Genomic DNA, 23933 nt, shown 5'->3' with positions numbered 1-23933 from the left:
TCTCCTTATTTAGGCTGTGGTATAGTTGATTTTTTTTTTTTTCATTTTCTTCTTGAAATGGGAATCTAGGGGAAAAGGAGAAGGAGAGGAAATAAGAGCAGGACTTTTTCACTCATGCATTAAATTTTAGTTTATCTATGGTTGTCATTATGTGTTTGTATGTATATACCATACCATCATAAATTGTATGTAAGGAATATATGTACCTAAACATTTTTTCTTTTATTTTTCAATTTTCCTTTCAAAACATTAAAAAAAAAAAAAAGTGGAGACAGGGTCTCACTTCATTGACTAGGCTGGTCTTGAACTCCTGGCCTCAAGCAATCCTCCTGTCTTGGCCTCCCAAAGCGCACTGGGTTTACAGGTGTGAGCTACCATGCTTGGCCTATTTTTATTTGTTTTTTAGGCAGCTTTATTGAAACAGTTGACATACAATAAGCTGCATATATTTTTAATGTACATTTTTATAAGTTTGATATATGTACGCCTTTGAAACTATCACCATAATCAAGGTAGCGACCCTATGCAAAAAGTTTCCTCCTACTATTTGAAATCTCTCTTTCATATCCCACCAAAGTAGCCTCATCCACTGGTAACCATCAACATGCTTTCTATGATTATGTGTTAATTTGCATTTCCTGTAATTTCATATGAATAGAATTATACAGTATACACTTGAAATCTGTATTATTTTACTTAGGATAATTAGATTCACCTGTGTTGTAGTATATACGAGGAGTTCATTCCATCTCACTGCTAACTAATGGACCGTTTTATAGATATACCAGCATTTAAAAAAATCAGTTCATCTACTGAAGGATATTTAACTTGTTTGTAACTTTTGGCTATTGCACATAAAGCTGCTAAAAACATTTGTATACATATATTTGAGTGGACATAGGCTTTCATTTCTCTTGGATAAATCCCAGGAGTGGAATATTTAGAGCATGTGGTAGGTGTATGCTTAACTTTTTGGGAAATAGACAGACTTTCTTCCAAAGTTGATGTATTTCTTTACATCCTCACCAACAATGTACAAAAGTTCGACTTCCTTTACATTCTTACCAACTCTTAGGATGGTCAGTCTTTTTCAGTTTAGCCATCCTAATAGGTATGTGGTAGTATTTTGTTGTGCTTTTGGTTTGCACTTCCCTAACGACCAGTAATGTTGAACTCTTTTTCCATGTGCTTATTTTCCATTGATGTATTTTCTTGAGTCAAGTGTCTATACATATCTTCTGCCCAATTTTTAAAAACTTAGATTGTCATACTGTTTTAAAAGTTAAAATATGTTTTGAATACAAGTAATTTCTTAGATACCTGCTTTGCAAATATTTTTTCACTCTGCAACTTGTCTTTTCATTCTCTCAATTGTGTCTTTCAGGGAAGTTTCAATTTTGATGAAGTCTAGTTCATTAGTTTTTCTTTTGATGAACTGGCTTTTGATGCTATATTAAGAAATGTTTGTACTTATTCAAGGTCACAAAGCTTTTCTTCTATAAGTTCTGTAGTTTTAGGTTTTATACTTAGTTCTGTGATCCATTTTGAGTTAATTTTTATATAAGATATAAGGTATGAATTCAAGTTCATTTTTGCATAGGGATGTCCAGTTGTTCTAGTACCATTTTGTGAGAGAGGCTGTTATTTCTCCTAAATTGTCTGTTGAGATGATCATATGGTTTTCTTTCTGTTTGGTGAAGTAGATAGAATTTTTTTTTTTTTTTGAATACTGAGTTAGTGTTGTATTCCTGTGATTAACTCAACTTGTGATATATTATTCTTTTATTTATCTTGTGGGATTTGATTTAGTAACATTTTATTTAGAAAAGTTGCACCTATGTTCCTGAGTGATACTGGTCTTTAGTTTTCTCCTGATGTCTTTCTCATAATGTAACTTTGATATTAGGATAAGGCTTAACTCACAGAATGAATTAGAAATTATTCCCTCTTCTATTTTCTGGAAGAATTTGTATAGAATTAGTAGTTTTTCTTTCTTAATTGGTAGAATTCATTCAGTGACATCATCTGGCCCTAGAGTCTTCTAACTGGCAAGATTTTTAACCATAAATTTAATAGGACCTCTCAGGTTATCTATTTCTTAAGTGGACTTTGGTATTTTGTGTCTTTTAATACATTTGCCCATTTCATCTGAATTGTTGAATTTATAGGCATGAAATTGTTCATAATATTTCTTTATTTTCTTTTTAATATCTTTAGAATCTGCACTGATTCTGCAGTTACCTTTCTCATTCCTAGCATTGTTTTCTCTCTCTTATTTCCTAATCATTCTGGCTATATTGATCATTTTTACTGGTTATCTTAAGTTATGGTTTTGGATTAATTTATTTTCTCTATTATTTTTCTGTTTTCTATTTTATTGGTTTCTGCTTGATCTTATTTCTGTTCTTCTGCTTACTTTGGGTTTAATTTACACTTTTTTCCTCATAGCTCATTGAGGTACAAAATGAAGTGCTTGGTTTACGGCCCTTCTTCTTTTCTAATATAGGTGTTTAGTAGTATACTTCCTCTTAGTACTGCTGTACCATCATCCCTCAGATTTTGATATGTTGTGCTTTTCATTCATTTCAGAATACTTTCTAACTTCTCTCTTTTGAGTTTTCCAGATATCTTTCTGTTATTAATTTTTAATCCAATTTTTGTTATAATCAAATAACATACTCTGTATGACTTGAACCCTTTTTATTTTTTGAGATTTGTTTCATGGCCCAGAATATGGTTCATCTTGGAAAATAAATGGTCTGTATGTACTGGGAATGTGTGTTCTGCTTTCGAGTGGAGTGTCATTTAGGTGACAGACATGCCCAATTAGATTAAGTTGGTTGATATTTTTGTTCAGATCTTCTGTATCCTGATTTTTCTGTTTACTTGTTCTGTTATTGAAACAGAGAGGTATTTAAATCTCTGATGATAGTTGTGGATTTGCCTGTTTCTCCTTGCAGTTCTGTCAGTTTTTCCTTCGAGTGGTTTTGGGCTCTCTTATTAGATCTGTTAACATTTAGTATTGTTTTGGCTTCTTGACGAGTTGACACTTTTGTCAATATGAAGTGACCTTCTTTATCCCTGGCAATATGCTTGGCTTTGCATAGGTTAAAATATTTTGTTTGTGCATCTTTGATTTTTTTTTTTTTTTTTTAACATTTGAAGCAGAATTTCTGAGTTACAGGATTGTAACCTTTTAAACGTTCTTAATATCTTGTGAGGTTACCCTCCTGAAAGGCTATACAGACTGACACTTATCTAGGTATTCTTTAAGTGTTTATAAAGCTAGGTGCTCTGGTCTTTTATAATTTTAAAATATGTTGCAAGGTGGACTGAACTGTAGTATTCTGTTGATCACAGGATAAAATAAACTACCTTATGTAACTTGTTTTGTAGACTGTGAAAATGCTGTGTATATTTTTAAAGTTGTCATCAATTTTATTTCATCTCTTATTTTATAGGCATAAAGATAAATTCTTAGTTTTGTAATATATTTAAGCAGAGAGGATTTGAGGTTGTTTTCTATGTATTTTGTGTGGAACCTTCAGCTAATACCTTGGAGATGATATTTCAAAATTGTTTGCTTACATTTGGTTAGATGGTATGTTTGGCTTTAAATACATTAATGTTTAGAAGGAAGTTTTATATATAAAACCAGATGTTCACAAAGGTACTTTCCCAGATTAGATATGAAATACTGTATGCTTAGATCTAGTAGGGATTTGTGGCTGCTTAGGCTTTGTTAGTGCTTGGTGCCAACAGCAGTTGATAAAGTGATCTGTTTGATTTCTGTATCTTTTTTTGATATGTAAAGGTATTCATTCCCTAGGGAACTTTTACACATTAATTAAGAAATGTGCAACCTATTTAACATCCTTTCATAAAAAACTTAGAAGTGACTTGTTTGGATTTATTTGCTAATTCTGAGCTGTTCTTTTCGTACAGGAGTCTTCCAGAGCCTCTCATGACCTATGAGTTACATGGAGAGTTCATTGTTCCAGCCAGTAAGTATTATGTAAAAGTACATAGAAACTGCTTTGTAGTTGGTAGTGAGCATAAACTAAACATTTCCATATGAAAAATTCAACTTGTTATTGCAATTTGTGTTAAAAATAGAAATCACTTTTAATGTTTGGTCTCTCCTCCCAGCCTTAGAAGGTGCATAAAAGGGACAGTATATTAATTCATTTGTTCACGTACATTAATCATTTCCTATTATGTTACTGGATATCCAGGACAGGATTCTTGTCTCTATGAGACAATTCTGTAGCAAGTATTGGAGCATACTTACTTCTCATTATACTATAAAATGTACAGTAATGGCATGAGCAAAATGCTGAGGGAACACAGAAGTATTTAACTTGTGAAAGGTTGGGGAGATGAGCAGATTTGGAAAGATTAGTAGTTTGGAGATGGCTTCACATAGAAGGATATTCAGATCTAAATTACAGACAGAAGGAATATTATGAGATAATGCCAGGAGCCCAAACAGTGTTTGATACAAAGTGAATTATATGTGATCAAATGTTAAATGAAAAAGGCCTGTAGTTGGTGAATTTTGTGATTGGATTTTTTGTGAGTCATACTCATTTGAGGCTTTCTTGTTTTCTATTATCATATAGCTCACTTTTTATATTTGATGCGTGTTGTTTAATCATCACAGCCTCCGAAGTACACTGGTGTTAGGTATTTCATAGTGAAGGAAATGAAGGCTAAGACATGTTAAGTAACTTGCCAGGTTATAGGGAGCCTTATTTAAAATTCAAAAGCCTAGTTCCACTAGCTAAAACCTGCAGTATTGGTTTTCACAGGTGCACTGACAGTAGCTGTAATTGTATTTTCATTTCCTTTTATTTTCTCCTTTTGGCTGCATTCCACAGTTTAATCTGTTGAAAAACTTAGAACATTCCCTTTGGGACCAATGTTAACTGCTGCCTGAACATTGCTCTAAATGTTACCTCCTTGTGAGGTCCCTGCTCCAGCCAGTGTAAAGGTTCCTTCTGCGTTGCAGGAAGAAGTAGTGTATAGGCCCCATTAGACTATACATATAAAAGAGGCTTTTGGAAAAGCAAAATTGGGTTCTATGAACTTTTGTTTTCACATGGAGAGAGGATATTTTAAAAAAGAGAATTTGAGATCAAGGGAGTGGGGGAAAATTTTCTCGGCAAAAACTCAGATAAATGCTGAGTTGTTTTGATTTCTTCCCTGTGGCATTTTTGGCAAACTGGGAGGAGAGAAATAAAATTTAGTTGGAGGACAATTGTTTCATGTTGTTTGCCTTAGAGACTGGAAAAAGCAAAAGACTGCCAATTTTAATCTAGAATCCTTTGAGAATTAGGGAAAGATAAAGTGATTATGGAATAAGCTTTTAAATGACCACAATCATTAGTATTATCATCCTACCCCATAACTGATGGCAGTGTATTTGAAATTGGAATGTTAGTATGTTTTACGAGATGAAGAGGTTCCTAAGAGGGTAGGAACTTTCTTCTTAAGAGGTAATAGAATCTATGCAGATAGAAAATAAGTTTAAAGAGTTTGTTGAAGGTATCTTTGAACAGCGTGGTGATAAGGATTGTAGAAATGCAGATAATATCATCACCTTGTGTTTTGCTTCCTGACTTTGTGGTAATGCTGTGATAGTCTTCACAGTAATTTGGATAACGGGACTGTCAGAAAGAAATACTGTTTCTACTGTAATCATTGGCATGGATTTGCACCTAAGTGCAATTGTGGTTGGACTGGGACCTGTAGTAAGTTGATTTAATAAGAAAAAGTACATATATTAAATGGGTGTATTTTAGGGCCCAACATTTCCAATGTAGACTTTAATTTTTTATTTTAATCTCTTGAGCACCCTTATCGGCACTCATTGCCTCTTCTAGAGACTGTGGGAACGAGCTCCTAATTTTTTACGTATGGACTTTTAAGTGTCGAATAAAATAGTTACAGAAATCAGGTGGCCAAAATTAGTCTCCCTTTTTGAATGTTGTTGGAAAATCGGGATTGTGGTTAAGCCATCATTTTCTATGAACAATGACACAGCTTACCTTGTTTTGCCCAAGTGTCTGTTAGCTGAGCTGACTGCTAAAATTACCAAGCATCAGCAGTCTTTGTTACCACTTCTCACACCAGCCTGAAGACTAATTTTTGATTCTTCTCAGTCATGTGCAGTGGTTTCCATCTGTTCTGTGGTAATGAGATCATCTCTTCTCTTCTGCCCTCCCTGCTGAGAGTTCTCAAGGTTTCTCCTGGGTCCCATCATTTTCTCATCAGTTTCTTTCCTGTAGTTTTCTGTTGTGAACCTCCATGTTAATTTCTGGGGTTCATGATACAAATATAAATTTCATTTCTATTTTGTCACCACCAAAAACACATTTTTTTTTTGTTCCTTTTTCTGAAAAAAAAAAAAAAAATCAATTTTCTGTTCAAGGTCGACTGCAAAATTATTTTTTCTTTGAGAAAATTAAGAGAGTTAATTTAACTTTCTCCGTTAGCTGAGTTCCAAATTACACTTGCTAAAAGGAACCTAGAGACCATCCATCCTGGGGGAGACTATAATGGACTTTTGACATAGAAATTTCTAAGATGAAAATGCAGTTACCTGGTCTATGAGAAATGCAAAAAGATGGTGTCCACCACCGGAAGGCAGGCAGGCATCCAGCTGGATGCCTTACTGCATGATTTCTACTGCCTTTGAGAATGTTGTAGGCCATGATCTGTGTGTCAGCCTTTTGGTCTCAAAGTCATTGCTGTATCATTTTGATAAGAATGGACTCATGCCTCAGGGTTGGAGTCATGGTGCTTAGTACGAGAATGACAACTAAAGACCGAATGCCAGTTGTATCAGAAGGATGATCTCACTGTCACTAAACCAAAATGCTTGTGTTGCTGTGTTCAATATATTTTCTTCCTGCAGTCACGTTACTTGGGAAGCAACATCATTACCACAAAGGTCTTTTGTTATTTATCATGAGAAACATAACTATAATCGGATCCCCAAGACATTGATGTTTGCCTAACCAGAATGTTCTCTCCTTTTCAATAAACCTACCTGGGAGCAAGACACAAATCATGTGATTTTTGCTGGGGAAGGGCTCAGAAACCCAGGAATTAAGGGAACTGAATGCTTAATGGCACGCCTTGCTCTTAGACCGATGTATTCATTTCACAGTCGATGCGAATGCCACAGGAGAACTGCAGCACTTGATGTCTGTTGACTGAAGCACCTTATCCTTTGGGAAGTGTTTGGATGGTTACTGCTAATACCTTTCTAAAATTACAGTATTACTGACTTTTGACATTTCAATATTGAAATAATTTATCTGCCTGTGTGTCTTTGATAAGCTCCACGATCACATCTTTTCAGTTTCTGTTAGTTGGCACAGCATCGTAAGCAGATGGACATTACAGTGTGGTAGATGCTGATTTGTAGTTACACAATTAAAATGCCTTTTCCACTACAGTGAGCTCCTAATTCCCTGGCATATTTCAAGAATTTGATATTATGATTAATTTAGTATCCTAGTTTTTTTTTTTTTAAAGGTAGGCCGTTCATTCTTTGTAAATCAGTAGGAATTAAAATAAAATAAATTACTTTAGCATAAGCAACTTTAGATGACTTCAAAAACTTTTTGGAGTACCTTAAAGATGTTTTGTTGTAGCTACATAGAAATGCCTGCTAATACAAAGCTCTAATTAATGTCAAAACAAGATAGAGAAAAATAGTTTTATTTTAAAAGCCTAAAGAGTATTTTTTTGTTTTGTTTTTGTTTTTGAAGAAGAAAAAGTCTTGGCAGAAATGTATGTGTGATTTTAAAATAGATAGGGATGGGCTAGCAGGAGATAGACTTGAGATAGTGAAAGGTTTTGACTCTATTTTCAAAGTCGATTCCACTATTTTGAGAAATGAAGAAAATAATTCATAGGGGGTGAGAAACTGTTTCTCTAGCCTGTGTTTCTAAATAATGAATCCTAAAGTATTTAAACTAGATTTTCACTGGAAAAAGATGATTATTAATGGCAAGGTAGACTCACAAGTTAGTGGTAGCTTTTTACTGCAAAGTTTTTCAAACTTTTTAAGTTTTGCAATATAAAATTCTTATCCTCAGTGGTTATCCTTTTATTTCTTTGGAATTTTGACTATTTTGCAGTCTCTGCTTTAATTCTATTTTTTAAAATCAAAGCTGTGCATTGATATTGTTATATTGTTTTTATTTTCTTTAGTGTTAATGATTACTGTCTTGGTTTTTACACCAGATTAATAACTGGATTATAATTTATCACCTAACGCTTTAGACAGTTGTGTTTTTGTTTTCAGTGATAAATTTAGTTTGTATCTAGAAGTTTTTTTATGATATAATATGATTTAATTGTGTTCTTTACGTGCCTTTTAATTTCTTAGCCTTTTGGCGTTCTTTCTCTTTAGCAACAACTGTCTTGGTATCCTCTATTGTAAAATATCATTTCTCATTCTCAAACACTATTATTAGGAACAAGCTTATCTTTGCAAACATTTAAGCAATCTAAGTGTTCATAAAATCGATGTTAAAGTATTCCATTTAATGACACTGAAAAACGTCCATGATATATTAAATAAAATAGGTTGTTTCGGCATTTCATTACAAGAAAGGAAGGAAAACTCTGCAGGATTTATTCCTAAAATTTACCAGTTTATTTTAGGATGAGATTTATTATGGGTAGCTTTAAGTGAACTTTTTGTCGAAATGTAATGTGGTTTCAAATCAGTATATATCTTAATGAATTTTCACATGCAATCAGCCCCAGATCAAGCAATCAAACATCATCAGAAGCCCTTTCTCATGCCCATGTGGTCATTATCCACCCCTATGAAGTGCGACCACTCTCCTGATGTTGTAGGTTGGGGCTGCAGCATTTGAACTTTATGTAAATGGAATAGGGTATATTCTGTATCTAGTTTCTTTTACTCATCTTGTGAGACTCATCCGTGGATATTTACATAACATGGATATGTTATGTAAAGCAGTTGTTCATTTGTTCTCATTGCATTCCATTTGAATAAACCACAATAGATTTATCTGTTCTACTGTTAATGGACATTTGTTTTTTTTTTTTCCCCAGTTTTGAGCTGATAGAACACTGCTGTGAATATATGAGTATGCATATTTTAATGAGCATTTGTGTGCATTTTTCCTGGTTGTATACCTACGAGTGGAATTTTCAGTCGGTCGTAGGGAATGGTGTGTTCAGCTTTAGTAGATAACTGCCAGACACTTCTCCAGAGTAGTTGAACCCTTTAATGATTCCTGTCTAGTTAGTGTATGGAAGTTTCACTTGCCTCATGTCCTTGCCAAAGCTTAGTATTCATTTAAAGCCATTCTGTCAGTATTACTCTCTCATTGTGGTTTTAATTTCTTTTTCACTGATACAGGTTTATTCTGTGTTCATAGGTTTCTTTGGTCACAAGAATAAATATTTTTTGCCTGTTTGCCTTTTAGGTTGTATCACTCTTTTTTCCCTAATTGGTTTTTTCTTTCTAATCTGATTGCATGTTATTTATTATATATATGAGATACATTATTTCTCATATATTATTAATAGAATATATATTATTTCTCATATATGTATTTCAGATTTTTAGTACTTTGTACTAAAGTCATTTTCTCTGTGTTTTCCAGGATTTTAGTATTACAGGTATTTAATTTTTGTCATAAGGAAAGAAACTATTATCATTTGGAAAAAATAAATGCCCCTTTCTTGATCTGGTTTACCTCTCCTTCCCATTTTCTTCTTTTTTGCTTGCTGAACAAGTTTTCTGAAATCCCACTCTTCACCCCTTCTCCAGCAGCTCCCTCTTTGTTTAACCCCCTCATTTTCATAGAAAGGGGCTCTCCATAAACTTGGTGATGCCAGGGCTGCTTCTCCCAGTCTTTCCATTTTGACCTCTCCTTAACTCTCGAGTCCACCGACAGTGCCCAGCCTTTGTGGCTTCTTCTCACTTGCCTTCCTGATGACGTCAAACCTCGCTGGTCCTCCCACCCCTTCCTCCTCCTCAGTTGCGTTGCCTGCTTGTCTTAGCCCTTGACTTCACATTTTCCTGTACATCTTTGGAGCCCTTTTCCCCGCAGTGCACTCAGTTAGCTTTCTGTAGAAGTTGGGCAGCTTTGTTAAGGGAATGTGTTAGTTTCCCAGGGCTGCTGGAACTACTAACCACGTGGCTTCCAGGAAGAGGCATTTATTCTGTCACTATTCTAGAGGCTGGAAGTCTGAAATCAAGATGTCGGGAGGGCCGTGCTCCCTCTGAAGGCTGTAGGAGGGATCCCTCCTTGCCACTCGCGGCTTCTAGTGGTTCCTGGCAGTCCTTAGCGTCCGTTGGCTTGTAGGTCCTTCATTCTAGTCTCTGCCTGTGCAGTGACAGGACAACCTCCGCTGTGCTGTCTGCACATGGCCACCACCCCTCTCTGTGTTTTCTTATAAGGATACCAGTCATATTGATTGAAGAGACCCCACCCTACTTCATTATGATCTCATCTGAACTGACATCTGCAACAGCTCTCTTCCCAAATAAGGTCGTGTATCAAACACGCCTTTTTATTCTGATGTTTTGACATCTGGGGCCCCACTGACCTGAGGAGACTGCCCTTCCCAGTGCTAGCCAATTCCTGAAGATATTAAACCTCTGCAGGCTTTTCACGTGGAACTCTCCAATCCAGAGCCCCCTTAGCCCCCTCCCCGCTAGCCTCCTCTGCGGGCCCTTACACTGCAGGCTGTACTCTCCTGCCCTCGTCACTTCAGTCCCAATTACCAGCAACTAGGGAGAGCCCCTGCGCTGCACTCCCCACTGAACTCATTTAAACCACCCAGTCCTCACCCTGTGCACCCTGCCTCGCCCATTCCTTCCTGCAGAAACTACAGTAAGGGCTTTGCTTACGTTTATTTGTTCTTCCTCTGCCTGTTGATCAACGCTGGTGCTTCCCCACATGGCTCTGCACAGCATGCTGTGCTGTCTGTTTCTAGGGCTCTGCGAGTCTAAACTTTTCCCTCCCTGACAGTCATTTCCATGCATGCCTTAGCATACCTGATGACAGTAAATCCCAAGTGCAGTTCAAAACAGTAACACTCCAAGTTCTAAGGGCTAGAACTTCAACATGTTTTTTTTTTGGGGGGGGAGGTGGTGGGTGGGTGGGGGGAAATCCTGTTCAACCTGTAACATGCAATAGCCTATTTGCTGATGTTTTACTTGTATTCCATTGTGGCATGACCCAATGACTAGACTACATCAAGTAAATGACAAATAGACATGAAACGCAGCATGCTGGAAGGAGAAGCTGCAGCAGCTGTGTGTTCTTTAATATAAATGGAGGGAAAGGCACCGATGGCAGCCACGCTGAAATTACCTCATCAGGGGAGGCATGAGAATATTCATCATAAGGAAAAAGATTTTTTTGTTTCCTTTTAAAGGTGGCAAAATATGTTTACATTCTCTATGTTTGATAATCTTGAACAGAGGAGCTGTGGTCATTGTTTATCTTGGGAAATGTATTTGATTCTGAGTTCTCTACTGATTTTTTTAATCTTCTTTTTTTTTTAAGAAAGCGGCAGCCCAGAATCTCGTGTGAATGCGATCCATTTCTTGGTACACAAACTGCCAGAGAAAAATAAAGAGATGTTGGATATTTTGGTGAAACACTTAACAAAGTAAGCCTCTTTTTCTTCCTTTTAACTTTCCTCCCTTTGCTTTAGGTGCTGGGTAGTGATCTGGGATTTGTGACGGGTGGAACTGGGGCTGCATATACAAGACACCAAGGACCACACCTGGAAGGGCAGGCTGGACCTTTGACTCACTGTGTGTGTTTTGGACGAGCCTGTTGAAATATGCTTTCATCAAGTTGTATAATTATTTGCTTAACATCTCTGCCAGCAACTCAGGGTTTGATTTGAAGTGAAAGAAGAGAATATTATACATTACCCTATACAGAGATTCTGGAAATGTGATTATAAGTTTGTTAGAATATTAGCTTGGTTTCACACCTACCTAACCCTTAAATTTGAACATGTCCTTTAAGTTGGCTTAATTCAATAATGGGTAGTTATTTCATAGATTTCGTTCTCTTTTCTTCCTTCTTTTAAAAGCAAGCAAAATCAAATCAGTGGAGAAATCAGCCCTTTACGTACAGCGATTATTCTAACTGTAGAATTTTAGAGGTGAAAGGAAGCTGAAGACTTCACGATGGGTTTATTGGGATGTCTCCCTGTTGTAAGTCAAAGAGCATCTATAATTGTTTGCTCTACCTCCTCCTCTATAGTTCTACCACCTACCTCACTCCAGTTTTTTTTTTTGAGACAGAGTGTTTCTCTGTCACCCAGCCTGGAGTGCAGTGGCACTGCAACCTCCGCCTCCTGGGTACAAGCAATTCTCCCACCTCAGCCTCCTGGGTAGCTGGTATTACAGGTGCACACCACCACACCTGGCTAAGTTTTGTATTTTTAGTAGCGATAGGGGCTCACCATGGTGGCCAGTCTGGTTTTGAACTCCTGACCTCAAGTGATCTACCCCACCTTGGCCTTCCAAAATGCTGCCATTTATAGGCATGAGCCACCACACCCAGCTATATTTTAGAATCTTTATTTTACATATAAAGAAAATGAAGATCAGAAGATACTGTGATTTGTCAAAGGTCCCATTACTAGTTTAGCCATTTATTCATTTGGTCAACAAATACTTAGTGAATGCCTTTTTTAGGTGCTAGTGGATACCTAGTTGAATAAGATTAAGTTCCAACTTTCATGAAGCTTACTTTCTAAAGGGGGAAGACGAAAAACAGATTACAAATAAAAACATACAATAGCTTCAAATGATAAGTGGCAAAAACACAAAGCACAGTAAGGGGACAGAGCATATACTGAGTGTGAGACTATAAAGAATGTTATTATGCAAAGTCTTTTTGAGGATGACATCTTTGAGTTGAGACCTGAATTAACTTGCAGGGCTGCTGAGAACGGTTGTCTAGGTGGTTCACTGCACAATGATACTAGGCTGAAGGAGTGATTGTGGGTGCTCTGACCAAACTCTGCATGCTTTTACAAAGGTACTATGCAGTCTAGTATTCCTTGGAAGCAAAAGTATAATGATGTGGGGAAAGAGGGAGCTTTCTAAGAAGAGGGGAACAGTATATTAAGGCGTTTGGGGGAAGTAAGCTCAGCGCGTACAGTTGGTCCTTTGTGAGTCCTGCATCGGCAGATTCAACCAGCTGCTGATCAAAAATACAGTGTTCCCTGTGGACATGAGGGTTGACTTTTTTTTTATCCGTGGGTTTCCTGGATTGACTGTAGGACTTGAACATCTGCAGATTTTGGTGTCTGCAGAGGTCTTGGCATCAATTTCCAGGGAATGCTGAGGGCCGACTGTACATGGAATTATTAAGAGAGCCATTGTGGCTACAGTAGAGCACCAAAGAGAGGGAAGTAAAGGAGTAGGCAGGAGCATCAGCACGGAGGGTTTCTCGGAGCTGGTTATTTCAGAGGTAGATGTTGAGGATGGTCAAGTCTCTTGACCCCTTGCTTTTAAGGATATGCAGAGTTGCAGACCATTTACAGTCCACAATTTTTGCCCCTTTGATTAAACAGATTTCTCCCCCCCCTTATCAATTTTAGTGTTTCAAATCACTCCAAGCAGAACCTAATGACCGTGGCAAACTTAGGAGTGGTATTTGGACCAACTCTGATGAGGCCACAGGAGGAAACTGTCGCTGCCATCATGGACTTGAAGTTTCAGAATATTGTTGTGGAAATCTTAATTGAAAACCATGAAAAGGTAGAATTATTTTTTTTTTCTTTAAGAGATTTTGTTTTCGGCTTACTGCCATGCAATACACAACAATCCTCTTAGATTTCCCTTCTCTTTCTCTCTGTTTAAAAATACTATTTTATTGTCACTGATGAGCTTGGTTCTAAGTTCTCATTGAGCTTCTGTCTTACGGAGTTCCATAAATCTGAAATATATCTAGTCTTTTGTTATCTCACTGGTTTAATGAAGAAGCATTTAATCCAGATGTGAGTGAGTATCAAGGCAATTGTGAACTGTTTGTTTTTTGTTACTTTTACTCCTGTCTTTGGATTTCTCACTCAAATTCTATGTGTCACAGTGACTCTGTACTTTTGATCAAGTTAGGGCTTTGCAACTTGCAAGAGAAAATAAGGCAAGTAAGGTTGAAAGGATGTGAGATGGGGCCAGAGGACCGTGAGCCTCATTGAGAGTCGGCGTTGAGAGTCATCAAGGCCAGCCCCTGCTCTGCACCCGGGAAGGTTGCCTGCCCTGCAAAGAGTCTTTTTGGTTGCACCTCACTGTTGTGAATCGCATGTAAAGGAGGAGAAGTTAGGGAAGGATAAACTCTTCAAATAGGCTCAGGCAGGGCATCTGGGCACCGGGGAAGGGTACATATTTCTGAGGTGTGGTGGATGTGTTTGAGCTTGGTTTAACTCAGGAGATCCATGTTGGGATGAGCAGAAACTGTTTTAATACACTGTTCCCTCCCACCATACCCACTCGACATGTTAAATCCTGGAAATAAGTACTCTTCATGATTGTCACCTTGGGATCGCTTTCCCAAATTACTGTTGTTTTCTCCTTGATTACATATTGTCTACGGCTACTCTTAGGATAAAAGTCTGGTAGTTACAACAGAGACCAGATAGCCTGCAAGGCAAAACTATGTACTGCCTGGTCCTTTACAGAAAAGCCTTGCAGATCCCCCATTCTAGACCAATAATTTTCAACCCTGACAAACCAGAATCACCTGAGGTACTCTTTTAAGTGGCTGCATAACCGTGTGTGTTCCGTTCAGTTTTTGCCTTCCTCAGAATTATGATAAGTAGCCAGCAAGGAGAACCGCTGATCTAGGGAGGAAATGTCTCTTCTTTCTCTATTAAGAACTTAGGAGAGGACTTCAGCCTGGAACACAAAAGAAGGTTTCATTCATATCTGAGAGGTTTTTGTTCATAATAGTTAAAACAAGACCCGAGTATGGCATTTGTTGATGTTAGGTCTGACCCATGGCAGTTTGTGTTTGGACTCAGAATTGGAAGGAGCTGGTGTCTATTCAGTTTAGCTGGGCTTCATTTATAAGTAGGGATGAGACAATTTATGGGGGAACATACGGCAAAAATGGTTTCAGGATGCCCTTGGAGTGCTGTGCTCGATAGGAGCACCTTGAGGGCCTGCCCCTCCCATTGTCTCAAGCCCCTTCAAAATAAAGCTTTTGCTTATTAAGAAAAATGAAGATGGTGACTCATAGTTAAAAGTGTACCTTTTTTATATAAGAATGTAAATACAGTTTTTAAAAACACTTACTCTTTAGGACAGTGCTTTTTTTTTTTTTTTTTGAGATGGAGTCTTGCTCTGTTACTGGGGTGGAGTATAGTGGTGAGATCTTGGTTCACTGCAATTTCTGCCTACTGGGTTCAAGTGATTCCCCTGCCTCAGCCTCCCAAGTAACTGGGACTACAGGTGTGCACCACCATTCCTGGCGAATTTTTTGTATTTTAGTAGAAATGGGGTTTCATCATGTTGGCGAGGATGGTCTTGATCTCCTGACCTCATGATCTGCCCGACTCAGCCTCCCAAAGTGCTGGGATTACAGGCGTGAGCCACTGTGCTCAGCCAGGGCAGTGCTTTTTAATCTTCTTGGGATCACAGACCTCTGAGAAGCTGACCAAGGTTATTAACCTTTTTGTTAGTAACCCAGATAAATGCACATAAATCCTTCTTTCCCCTTAATTGTTCTAACATTTTCAGTGGGCTCACCTGCATTCCTGAATCTGTGAACTGTAGGTTAAGTATGTCTGGTTTAAAATGAATAATCTCTTAAGCAACTTGCTTTCTTACCTGTTTCTCTGTAATCAAGGGAAAACATGATTTTAAAAACCATATTATTTTCTTTCAAGAACTTTTAGATTTTTTTTTTTTGTTCTTCACTCAGTCACCTGTAGATCAGCACTTTGCTAATAAATGTTCCTGACTTCTGCCTCTAAGATAGGGAGCTTGAAAACTGTTAGAATGCTTGGTCACTCATTTGTTGATTAAAAGGATTTTTTAAAAGTTGAGATTGCCAGACATATAGTAGGTGCCGGATGTGCAGATGAACGTTCCAGCTCCCGTTGGAAAGCAGGCCGTCATCTGGGGGCGGAAGCCATGTTTTGGGACTCGGATCCCGTAAACTTAACCGCAGTCTAACATGTTACATAACTTATTTTCTTAGTTGTCTATTTCCCCTTGCTAAGATCTTTGAGGGCAGAGATCTTTTTGTCTGCTTACAGTAATACCTGGCACATATTAGGTGTTCAGTTAATATTTATGAAATGAAATAATGAATTTGATACATTTTGAGGGGGTTCGAGGACTGGGAAAGAGACAGGCAAACAGAAATATAGTCCCTTTGGGGAAGACATAGCAAGAGCATTTCTTGGGTGCTTGTTGCATTGGCTGTTTGCTGGAGCAATTCTAGCTTATGCTAATGTTGATTCTCATGGAAAAGTTAAGTTTGAAAGCTGCTGGGGATTTTCTTTGCCATTATGGTAAAAGCAGCTTGTTTATGGGTGTAAGAAGTTTTGTTTTGCTTCCCCCCAACCCCGCCCCAGTGGTGGTACATTTATGCCTCCTTTTATGGTCTTGTCAAACTGTCATTAAGCCTCATCAGTGTGCACTAAACCATCCAGACGGCTCCTGGAAAGATGGCTACTGTTCATTTTTAGAAAGAAAAATAATTAGACTATAAGCGTTGAAACAGTGTTACAGTAGCTCAACAATCATTCGATTAAATCCTAATTAGGAAACTTTTATGCAATTTATTTGGGAAAATACTGGCTCTGGGTCTTGCTTTTGGATAAAAGGATCTCCATTTCATGCTGCAGCTACCTGTTTTCTTCCCTTTTTGAAGCTGGGGAGATAAGTACGTGATTTGTCTGCTGGGAAGTAGTAGAATTTGTCTGCTGCTTTCACCTTGTTAATAAATCTTACAGGAATTTTCAAGTAGCGTCGGTGAGCTAGTTATCATAGTTTCCGCAGACGAGAGTGGCCTCGCTCTCAGAGCTTTACAGAGCTAAGTAGAGGTCTTTCGATTTTCCTTCTCTTCCTTTCTGTGGCTACATAGTGCTACGAATGCACAACCAACATTAATTAAGTGCTCAGGCTTTCTGTTCAGAAGGGAGGAATGGACGTTGAGTTTCAGATTCTTCACTGTGTGTATGGCTTTAGGGTTGGAAGCAGGGTTGTGTGGCAGGGTTAGGGGGTTGGAGAAGGCGGGGTGTCAGTTTGGATTAGTTAACAGTTCTGAGAACCTTAATTTCCCCATTACCTCGCTTCGTCTCCCCCATTTCATCCTTGTACACTTCTGCTCCCACTCCTGGCTCTTTGTTCCTGCTCAGTTGGACTTCGCTGCGGAGCCCAGGCTCTGTGATGAGGAAGAATATTTCTGACAAGGGTGCTTGTGCAGAAAAACTTCATACGGACGTGTGGGTCGGCGTTAGCCACAGGTTTCCCTGACAACTGACCTACACGAATCCTCCAGGAGATCCTAACATTTGAAGGGAAAGTGGGGAGGGAAGGATCTAGTCCCTCTTAGCGTTTCAGGACAAGATGAAAACGAGAGTAAGGGCAGGAAACATTTAAAAGAATAGTCTGTGAGAAAGGAAGACATTACAGCAATGGGTGGGGGGCAAAAATTGGAGGGGTAAATTGGGGAGGAAAGGAAGAGGCCTATGCGTGTCACTGAAAGTGACTAACAGAGGGGAAAATGACAAGAGAGGGGAGTCATTTTCCTTTCCTCAGTTATTTATTTTTCCTCCCTAGGAATGTGAAAAATGTTGGCTCCAGGAAAGTCACTAAAGCAAAGAGGAAACTTCAACGTATAATTAAAGCAAGGTTGCTCTAGATGAATTTTGGAGTTAGGAAAAGGTCCCTAGTTAATCTGCTTTGGAGATCACAATTTTCCCTAGCCTCCTTGCTGTAATTATAAATCTGTATGTATTTTATAGGAAACTTAATCCATATGTTTTGGCTTTATTTATACATAATACATTAAGATGTAGGCCGGACGTAGTGGCTCACACCTGTAATCCCAGCACTTAGGGAGGCTGAGTGGGGCAGATCACCTGAGGTCGGGAGTTCGAGACCAGCCTGGCCAACATGGTGAAGCTCTATCTCTACTAAAAAAGTACAAATATTAGCTGAACGTAGTAGCATGTGCCTATAATTTCAGCTACTTAGGAGGCTGAGGCAGTAGAATTGCTTGAATCCAGGAGGTGGAGGTTGCAGTGAGCTGAGATTGCGCCACTGAACTCCAACCTGGGCAACAAGAGCAAGACTCCATCTCAAAAAAAAAAGGTTCCGAGGCCAAAGTATTATCAAGGTCTTTCTTCCCTTATAAATGAGGAAATTGTATTTCCCAGGTGGCAGAGGGTGCTGTGAAGTTTTCAGAGATTTTCAAATTGGGGTTGTGCCACAGGATTTGTGAGTTTTGCATAAGTTCTGTTCTTAACAGAGTATACTTGTTATGCATTAATTTGGTGCATTTTTCCCCCCAGTGCCTGCTGTGAGTCATTCATGGTGTGAGATTTGGGGGAAGCAAAGACAGTCCAGTAGGGGAAAGAAGAAATGTCCAAAAGTAGCTACAAGATATGGCAGAGAATAAGTGCTCTGAGCGAGACGAGAGCGAGCGAGAAAGTGGCGGAGACTTCAGAGGAGAGTTTATGTTCAACTGCAGGGAATCTGGAAAGTTTCCCCAGTAAGTGCTTTGAATCAGTTTTAGAATGGAGTTTGAACAGGTGGAGATGTTTTAAGAGGACATTTTGGGTATGGGAGACCACGTAATCAGAGAAACACAGAGAGGAGTTACGTGTTCTGGGAAGGCAGCTCTTGTTGGAACATGGGCGAATGGCAGGAGATGAGATTGGAAGGAGATTCGGGCCAGGTGTGGGAGGTTGAGAATGCTGCTTTAGGACTTCTGCATTTACTTTTATAGGTACTGGGACCACTCATGGTTTTCAAGTAAACTGCTTCATAAAACTTCATCTGACAGCAGGATTTGCAATAGGAAGTAGAGGAATAAAAGGCTAGGAGAGAGGTTATCTGGCATAGTCGAAGGGCATGGGAGTGAGAATGGGGAGTTTCAGGGTGGACAGCATCATTTGGCGAGGTGGAATAGGCAAAACCCAAGGGCTGGGTTTGTAAGGGGTCTCAGAGGGAAGTGTGATACAGATTCAATCCCGGGACAATATGGGTGTCACTGATAAAAGGAAGAAACAAAAGGGTTTGGGGCAGGAGTAAGATGAGTTAAGTTTGTCACGTGGTGAATTGTAGTTGTCTGTTCAAGATAAGCCCATTAGACAGCGATTTGGTGCTCAAACTTATGAGTGAATTTAGGGATAAAAAGTATAAAATAAGGTATAGTTGAAGACAAGAGATTGCCATAATAAAATGTTTATTGGATATGCATGATGTTAAATGCTTTTGATCTACTATAAAGGGTATTAATGTAATTCTAGTGCATGTGGATGCTTCTTTGTGTATCCATACACTTAAAAAATATATATATTAAAACATAAAATTTCCATTGCATAAATATATGTAATAGTATCCCTATATGGGTGTAAAATTATTAGTATGTATGTTATCTTTTTATAGATGTGAGAGAAGTGAGGGGTGAGAACTTAACTTGCTCATGAGCACACAGCTAATAAATACGGCAGTGCTTGGGTTTGAACCAAGATTGATCCCCAAAGCCTTCACTTTTCATCATTAGGAGAAGACAACAATATCCTTGAGAAATACCAAGATTTTCCTGTTAAGGGAAATAGAGGAGTCAGAAGAAACCCAGGCAGGGTCAGGTCAGTTCTACTGTCAAGAGTTGTCTAGGGGCATTGTCTAGGATGCCAGATACGCCTCATGAGATGGATGGCATGAGTGAGCTCTTTCAACAGTGACATTTCTTTTCTTTTGAGATGGAATTTTACTCTTGTTGCCCAGGCTGGAGTGCAGTTGTGGTCTTGGCTTACTGCAACCTCCACCTCATGGGTTCAAGTGATTCTCTTGCCTCAGCCTCCCAAGTAGCTTGGATTACAGGCATGTGCCACCATGCCCAGCTAATTTTGTATTTTTAGTAGAGATGGAGTTTCACCATGTTGGCTAGGCTGGTCTTGAACTCCTGACCTCAAGTGATCCACCCGCCTTGGCCTCCTAAGGTGCTGTGTTTACAGGTGTGAGCCACCACACCTGGCCTAACAGTGACGTTTCTGTTGAAAGCCAGAGTTGAGATCAACTTGTAAGGTGTATGTGAGTGAGTGTTCAGGAATGAGTGATATCCAGTGTCAGTTTCCTTTTGTTTTTTCCTGTGGCAAGAATAAAGCTGGAGGAGAAGCTAGCAAAGACGTAGAGGGGAAGGACAGAGCAGGACCACTGGTGCCTGAGTTTTACGTGGCTCACTGGTCACTCTCATAGTCTAGTGACCTGTTAGCTCACGTCTGGGGCAGGGAGTTCTTTAAAGGAACTTAGTTAAACAGGCAATGTACTCTCTCAGGAGTTACTGAGGCTGTGCAGATTGAGTCTATTATTGATTTGTAATTTTTGTTGATACATAATAGGTGTATATATTTATGGGATACATGAGATATTTTGATACAGGAGTACAATGTGTAATAGTGACATCAGGGGACATGGAGTCTCCATTATCTCAAGCATTTATCCTTTGTTTGTGTTATGAGTATAATCCAGGTATACTCTTAGTTATTTTTAAATGTATAAGAAATTGTTGACTTCTGTCATCCTGTTGTGTTATCAAATACTGAATTTTATTCATTCTAACAGACTATATTTTTATGCCTATTAACCATCCCCACGCTCCCCGCCTACCACTGCCACTGCTCACTACCCTCCCCAGCCCCTGGTAACTGTCATTCTATTCTCTGTCTTCATAAGTTAAATTGTTTGTTTTTTTGCTCCCACAAATAAGGGAGAACATGTAAACTTTGTCTTTCTAAGCCTGGCTTATTTCACTTAACATAATTACCTTCATTTCCATCCATTCTGTTGTAAATGACAGGGTCTCATTCTTTTTTATAGCTGAATAGTACTCCATTGTGTACCACATTTTCTTTATCCATTTGTCTGTTGATGGACACTTAGGTTGCTTCCAAATCTCAACGACTGTGAATAGTGCTGCAGTCAACATGGGAGTGCAGACATCTCTTTGATATGCTGATTTTCTTTCTTTTGGGTATATACTTAGCAGTGGGATTGCTGGATCATATGATAGCTCTATTTTTAGTTTTTTGAGGAACCTCCAAACTATTCTCCATAGTGATACATTTCCACCAAGGGTGTACAAGGGTTCTCTTTTTCTCCACATCCTTGCCAGTATTTGTTATTGCCTGACTTTTGGATAAAAGCCGTTTTAACTAGGGTGATATGATACCTCCTTGTAGTTTTGCTTTGCATTTCTCTGATGATTAGTGATGTTGAGAACCTTTCACATACCTCATTCTTACATTGTGTACATTGTAATGTCATCAAAACTTAACGTTTATGATTTGTCTCCCTCCTCTTCTCCTCCCACTTCCCAAGGGCCCTGCCCTTGAAGATTCTGAAGAGCTTGTGAAAATTATCAAAGACCGTATTCATCAGGGTGGTTTTCTTTTAATATGTGTCTTGTCAATTCTGAAGAATTTGCAATTAAAAAGGAATATAATGTTACTCTCAGAATTACTTTATTTAATAATATAATTAAGATTAGATTGATCTTATTGAGGGTTTGAATTGGATTCTCCATGAGATATGTGAAATGTGGTGCTTTGGTTGACCTTAGCTTTGTGTAGTACTTCAGTGTGCCCTGATGTTTCATTGATTTCCTGATGATCAGGACGTTTTTTCTAATATTAGCCTGTATTAGTCTGTTTTCACACTGCTGATAAAGACATACCCAAGACTGGGAAATTTACAAATGAAAGAGGTTTAATGGGCTCACAGTTCCACCTGGCTGGGGAGGCCTCACGATCATGGCAGAAGGTGAAAGGCACATCTCACATGGTGGCAGACAAGAGAACAGAACCTGTGCAGGGAAACTCTTCTTTATAAAACCATCAGACCTCATGAGACTTACTATCCTGAGAATAGCACTGGAAAGACTCACTCCCATGAATTAATTATCTCCCACCTGGTTCCTCCTACAACACATGGGAATTACGGAAGCTACAGTTCAGGATGAGATTTGGGTGGGGACACAGCCAAACCACATCATAGCCTTTATGTCTTACAGTTTCTCTGGATGACTTTGTGCCAAGGGACAATTACATTTCATGTACTTTAAACATTTCCTGGACAAGGATTCTTTATAACTTTGTAGTAAGAATTTTAGCCTTTGTCATCGGGACTCTTGGTAGAATGTGTCATTTTTTGGTGTGACAGTGGAGGGCATTGTGGTGGTCTTGCTTTGTCAAAATGGCTGATGGCCTTGTACTGTTCAGAGGTATCTTCATGGCACTTTGATTTATCCCTGTTCACAACATGTGCTGCAAAGTCCTCAAGTAGCCTGTGTCCTCCAGTCACAGAGGAACCTAGACAAAGCAGTAGGGAGAAGGGCATATGTATTTCCCATCAGGTATCTTAGTCTGCAGTGTGGTGCTCTAACAATACTTGAGACTGGGTAGTTTTTAAGGAACAGAGACTTTATTTCTTACAGTTCTGTGAGCTGTAAAGCCTAAGGTTGATGAGTTGCATCTGCCAAGGGCCTTCTTGATGCATCATCTCATGGCAGAAGGCAGAAGGACAAGACAGCATGTGAAAAAACAGAGTAACAGAGAGAGTGCATGTGCACACGAGTGAGGGCCAAACTTGCTTTTCTAAGGAACCCACTCTCTTGATAACAGACCTACGCCTGAGATAAGAACATGAATCCATTTGTGAGGGCAGAGCCCCCATGACCTAATGATCTCTTAAAGCACACATCTCTCAACACTGTTACACTGAGGATTACGTTTTCAACATACGAGCTTTGCGGGGCACAGTCAGACCATAGCAGTGTCCAGTGTAATCACCAGAATATTAAATTACATGCACATATAGAGGAGTATCACACTGCATTGGTTAACTCGTTAACCCTGCAACCCAACCCACTTTCTGACCTGCATCTACCTATCTTTGCCAAAATTGATAGAATGCATTCGTGCTCCTAGGTTCCTTGGTGGAATTGGATCATTCAGTCTCAAGTTGCTGCTGTCCCAGTAACAGCCACATGTGGACTGTTTTTGATAAGGAGCATCCACTGCTCCGTTCCTGTAGCTGCAAACACAATATACATCCTGGCCCTCTTCTGTAGGTTGGTCTCTGTCATCCGTTAATATGTAAAGACACTGAGTAGTATGCAAACCGTTTTCCATCAAGTGCAAGGAGTCTTCCAGTCTTGTAGCATGCTTGCCGTTTAACGGGAAAAAGAAATCTCTTTAAAAAACATCTAGCCAAAAATGCTTCTTGTTTTAGCTTTGCTGGCACTGGGTTGCTAGGCAGCACCAGTTTTCATGTGAGAGAAAAATAAATGCCTTAAACAACAACAGCAGCAGCAGCAGCAATAATAAAGCTGCAAAGTTTCTAAAAGCTTTGTGTCTGCCTGAGTATTGACTGTTCAGTGTAGAAGTCAAAACCCCATAGCAAGAATATTTGACAAATTTTCAGACTTTTTTCCTCCCCCAGTTTTGGTGAATGTTGACTTCTTTGGCGATGCTACGAAACTTTACTGTTTTGTGTGTGTGTGTGTGTTTTTTTCTCAGCAGGGCCTTGCATTTTCTGGAGTGTTTAAAAAGAGACTTTAAAAGCACAGGAAACTTTCTCTCTTCCTTTCTCTTTCCTTTAAGGAGAGAAGGAAAATAAAAATGACGTTGTCTTCCTTATTCTGTTTTTCTTTAGCTGT

At 38.8% G+C, this 23933-nt stretch overlaps 1 protein-coding gene across 4 annotated transcripts in view; it reads left to right on the top strand.

The window, feature by feature from the left end:
* ARHGAP10 (Rho GTPase activating protein 10) overlaps positions 1 to 23933 on the top strand; it is a 337434-nt gene that overhangs the window by 216138 nt on the left and 97363 nt on the right. For all 4 annotated transcript variants that reach the window (XM_064383837.1, XM_064383836.1, XM_064383838.1 and 1 more), the window contains 3 exons: positions 3946 to 4004; positions 11574 to 11679; positions 13636 to 13795. In XM_064383837.1, coding sequence (XP_064239907.1) covers positions 3946 to 4004; positions 11574 to 11679; positions 13636 to 13795 — 325 coding nt within the window. The remainder of the gene's footprint in view (positions 1 to 3945; positions 4005 to 11573; positions 11680 to 13635; positions 13796 to 23933) is intronic.

This window comes from Aotus nancymaae, unplaced genomic scaffold, assembly GCF_030222135.1.
Source record: "Aotus nancymaae isolate 86718 unplaced genomic scaffold, 86718_ANA_hifiasm-v0.15.2.pri h1tg000033l, whole genome shotgun sequence".
NCBI classification, from domain to species: Eukaryota; Metazoa; Chordata; class Mammalia; order Primates; family Aotidae; genus Aotus; species Aotus nancymaae.
This window is presented reverse-complemented; position numbering and strand designations above follow the sequence as displayed.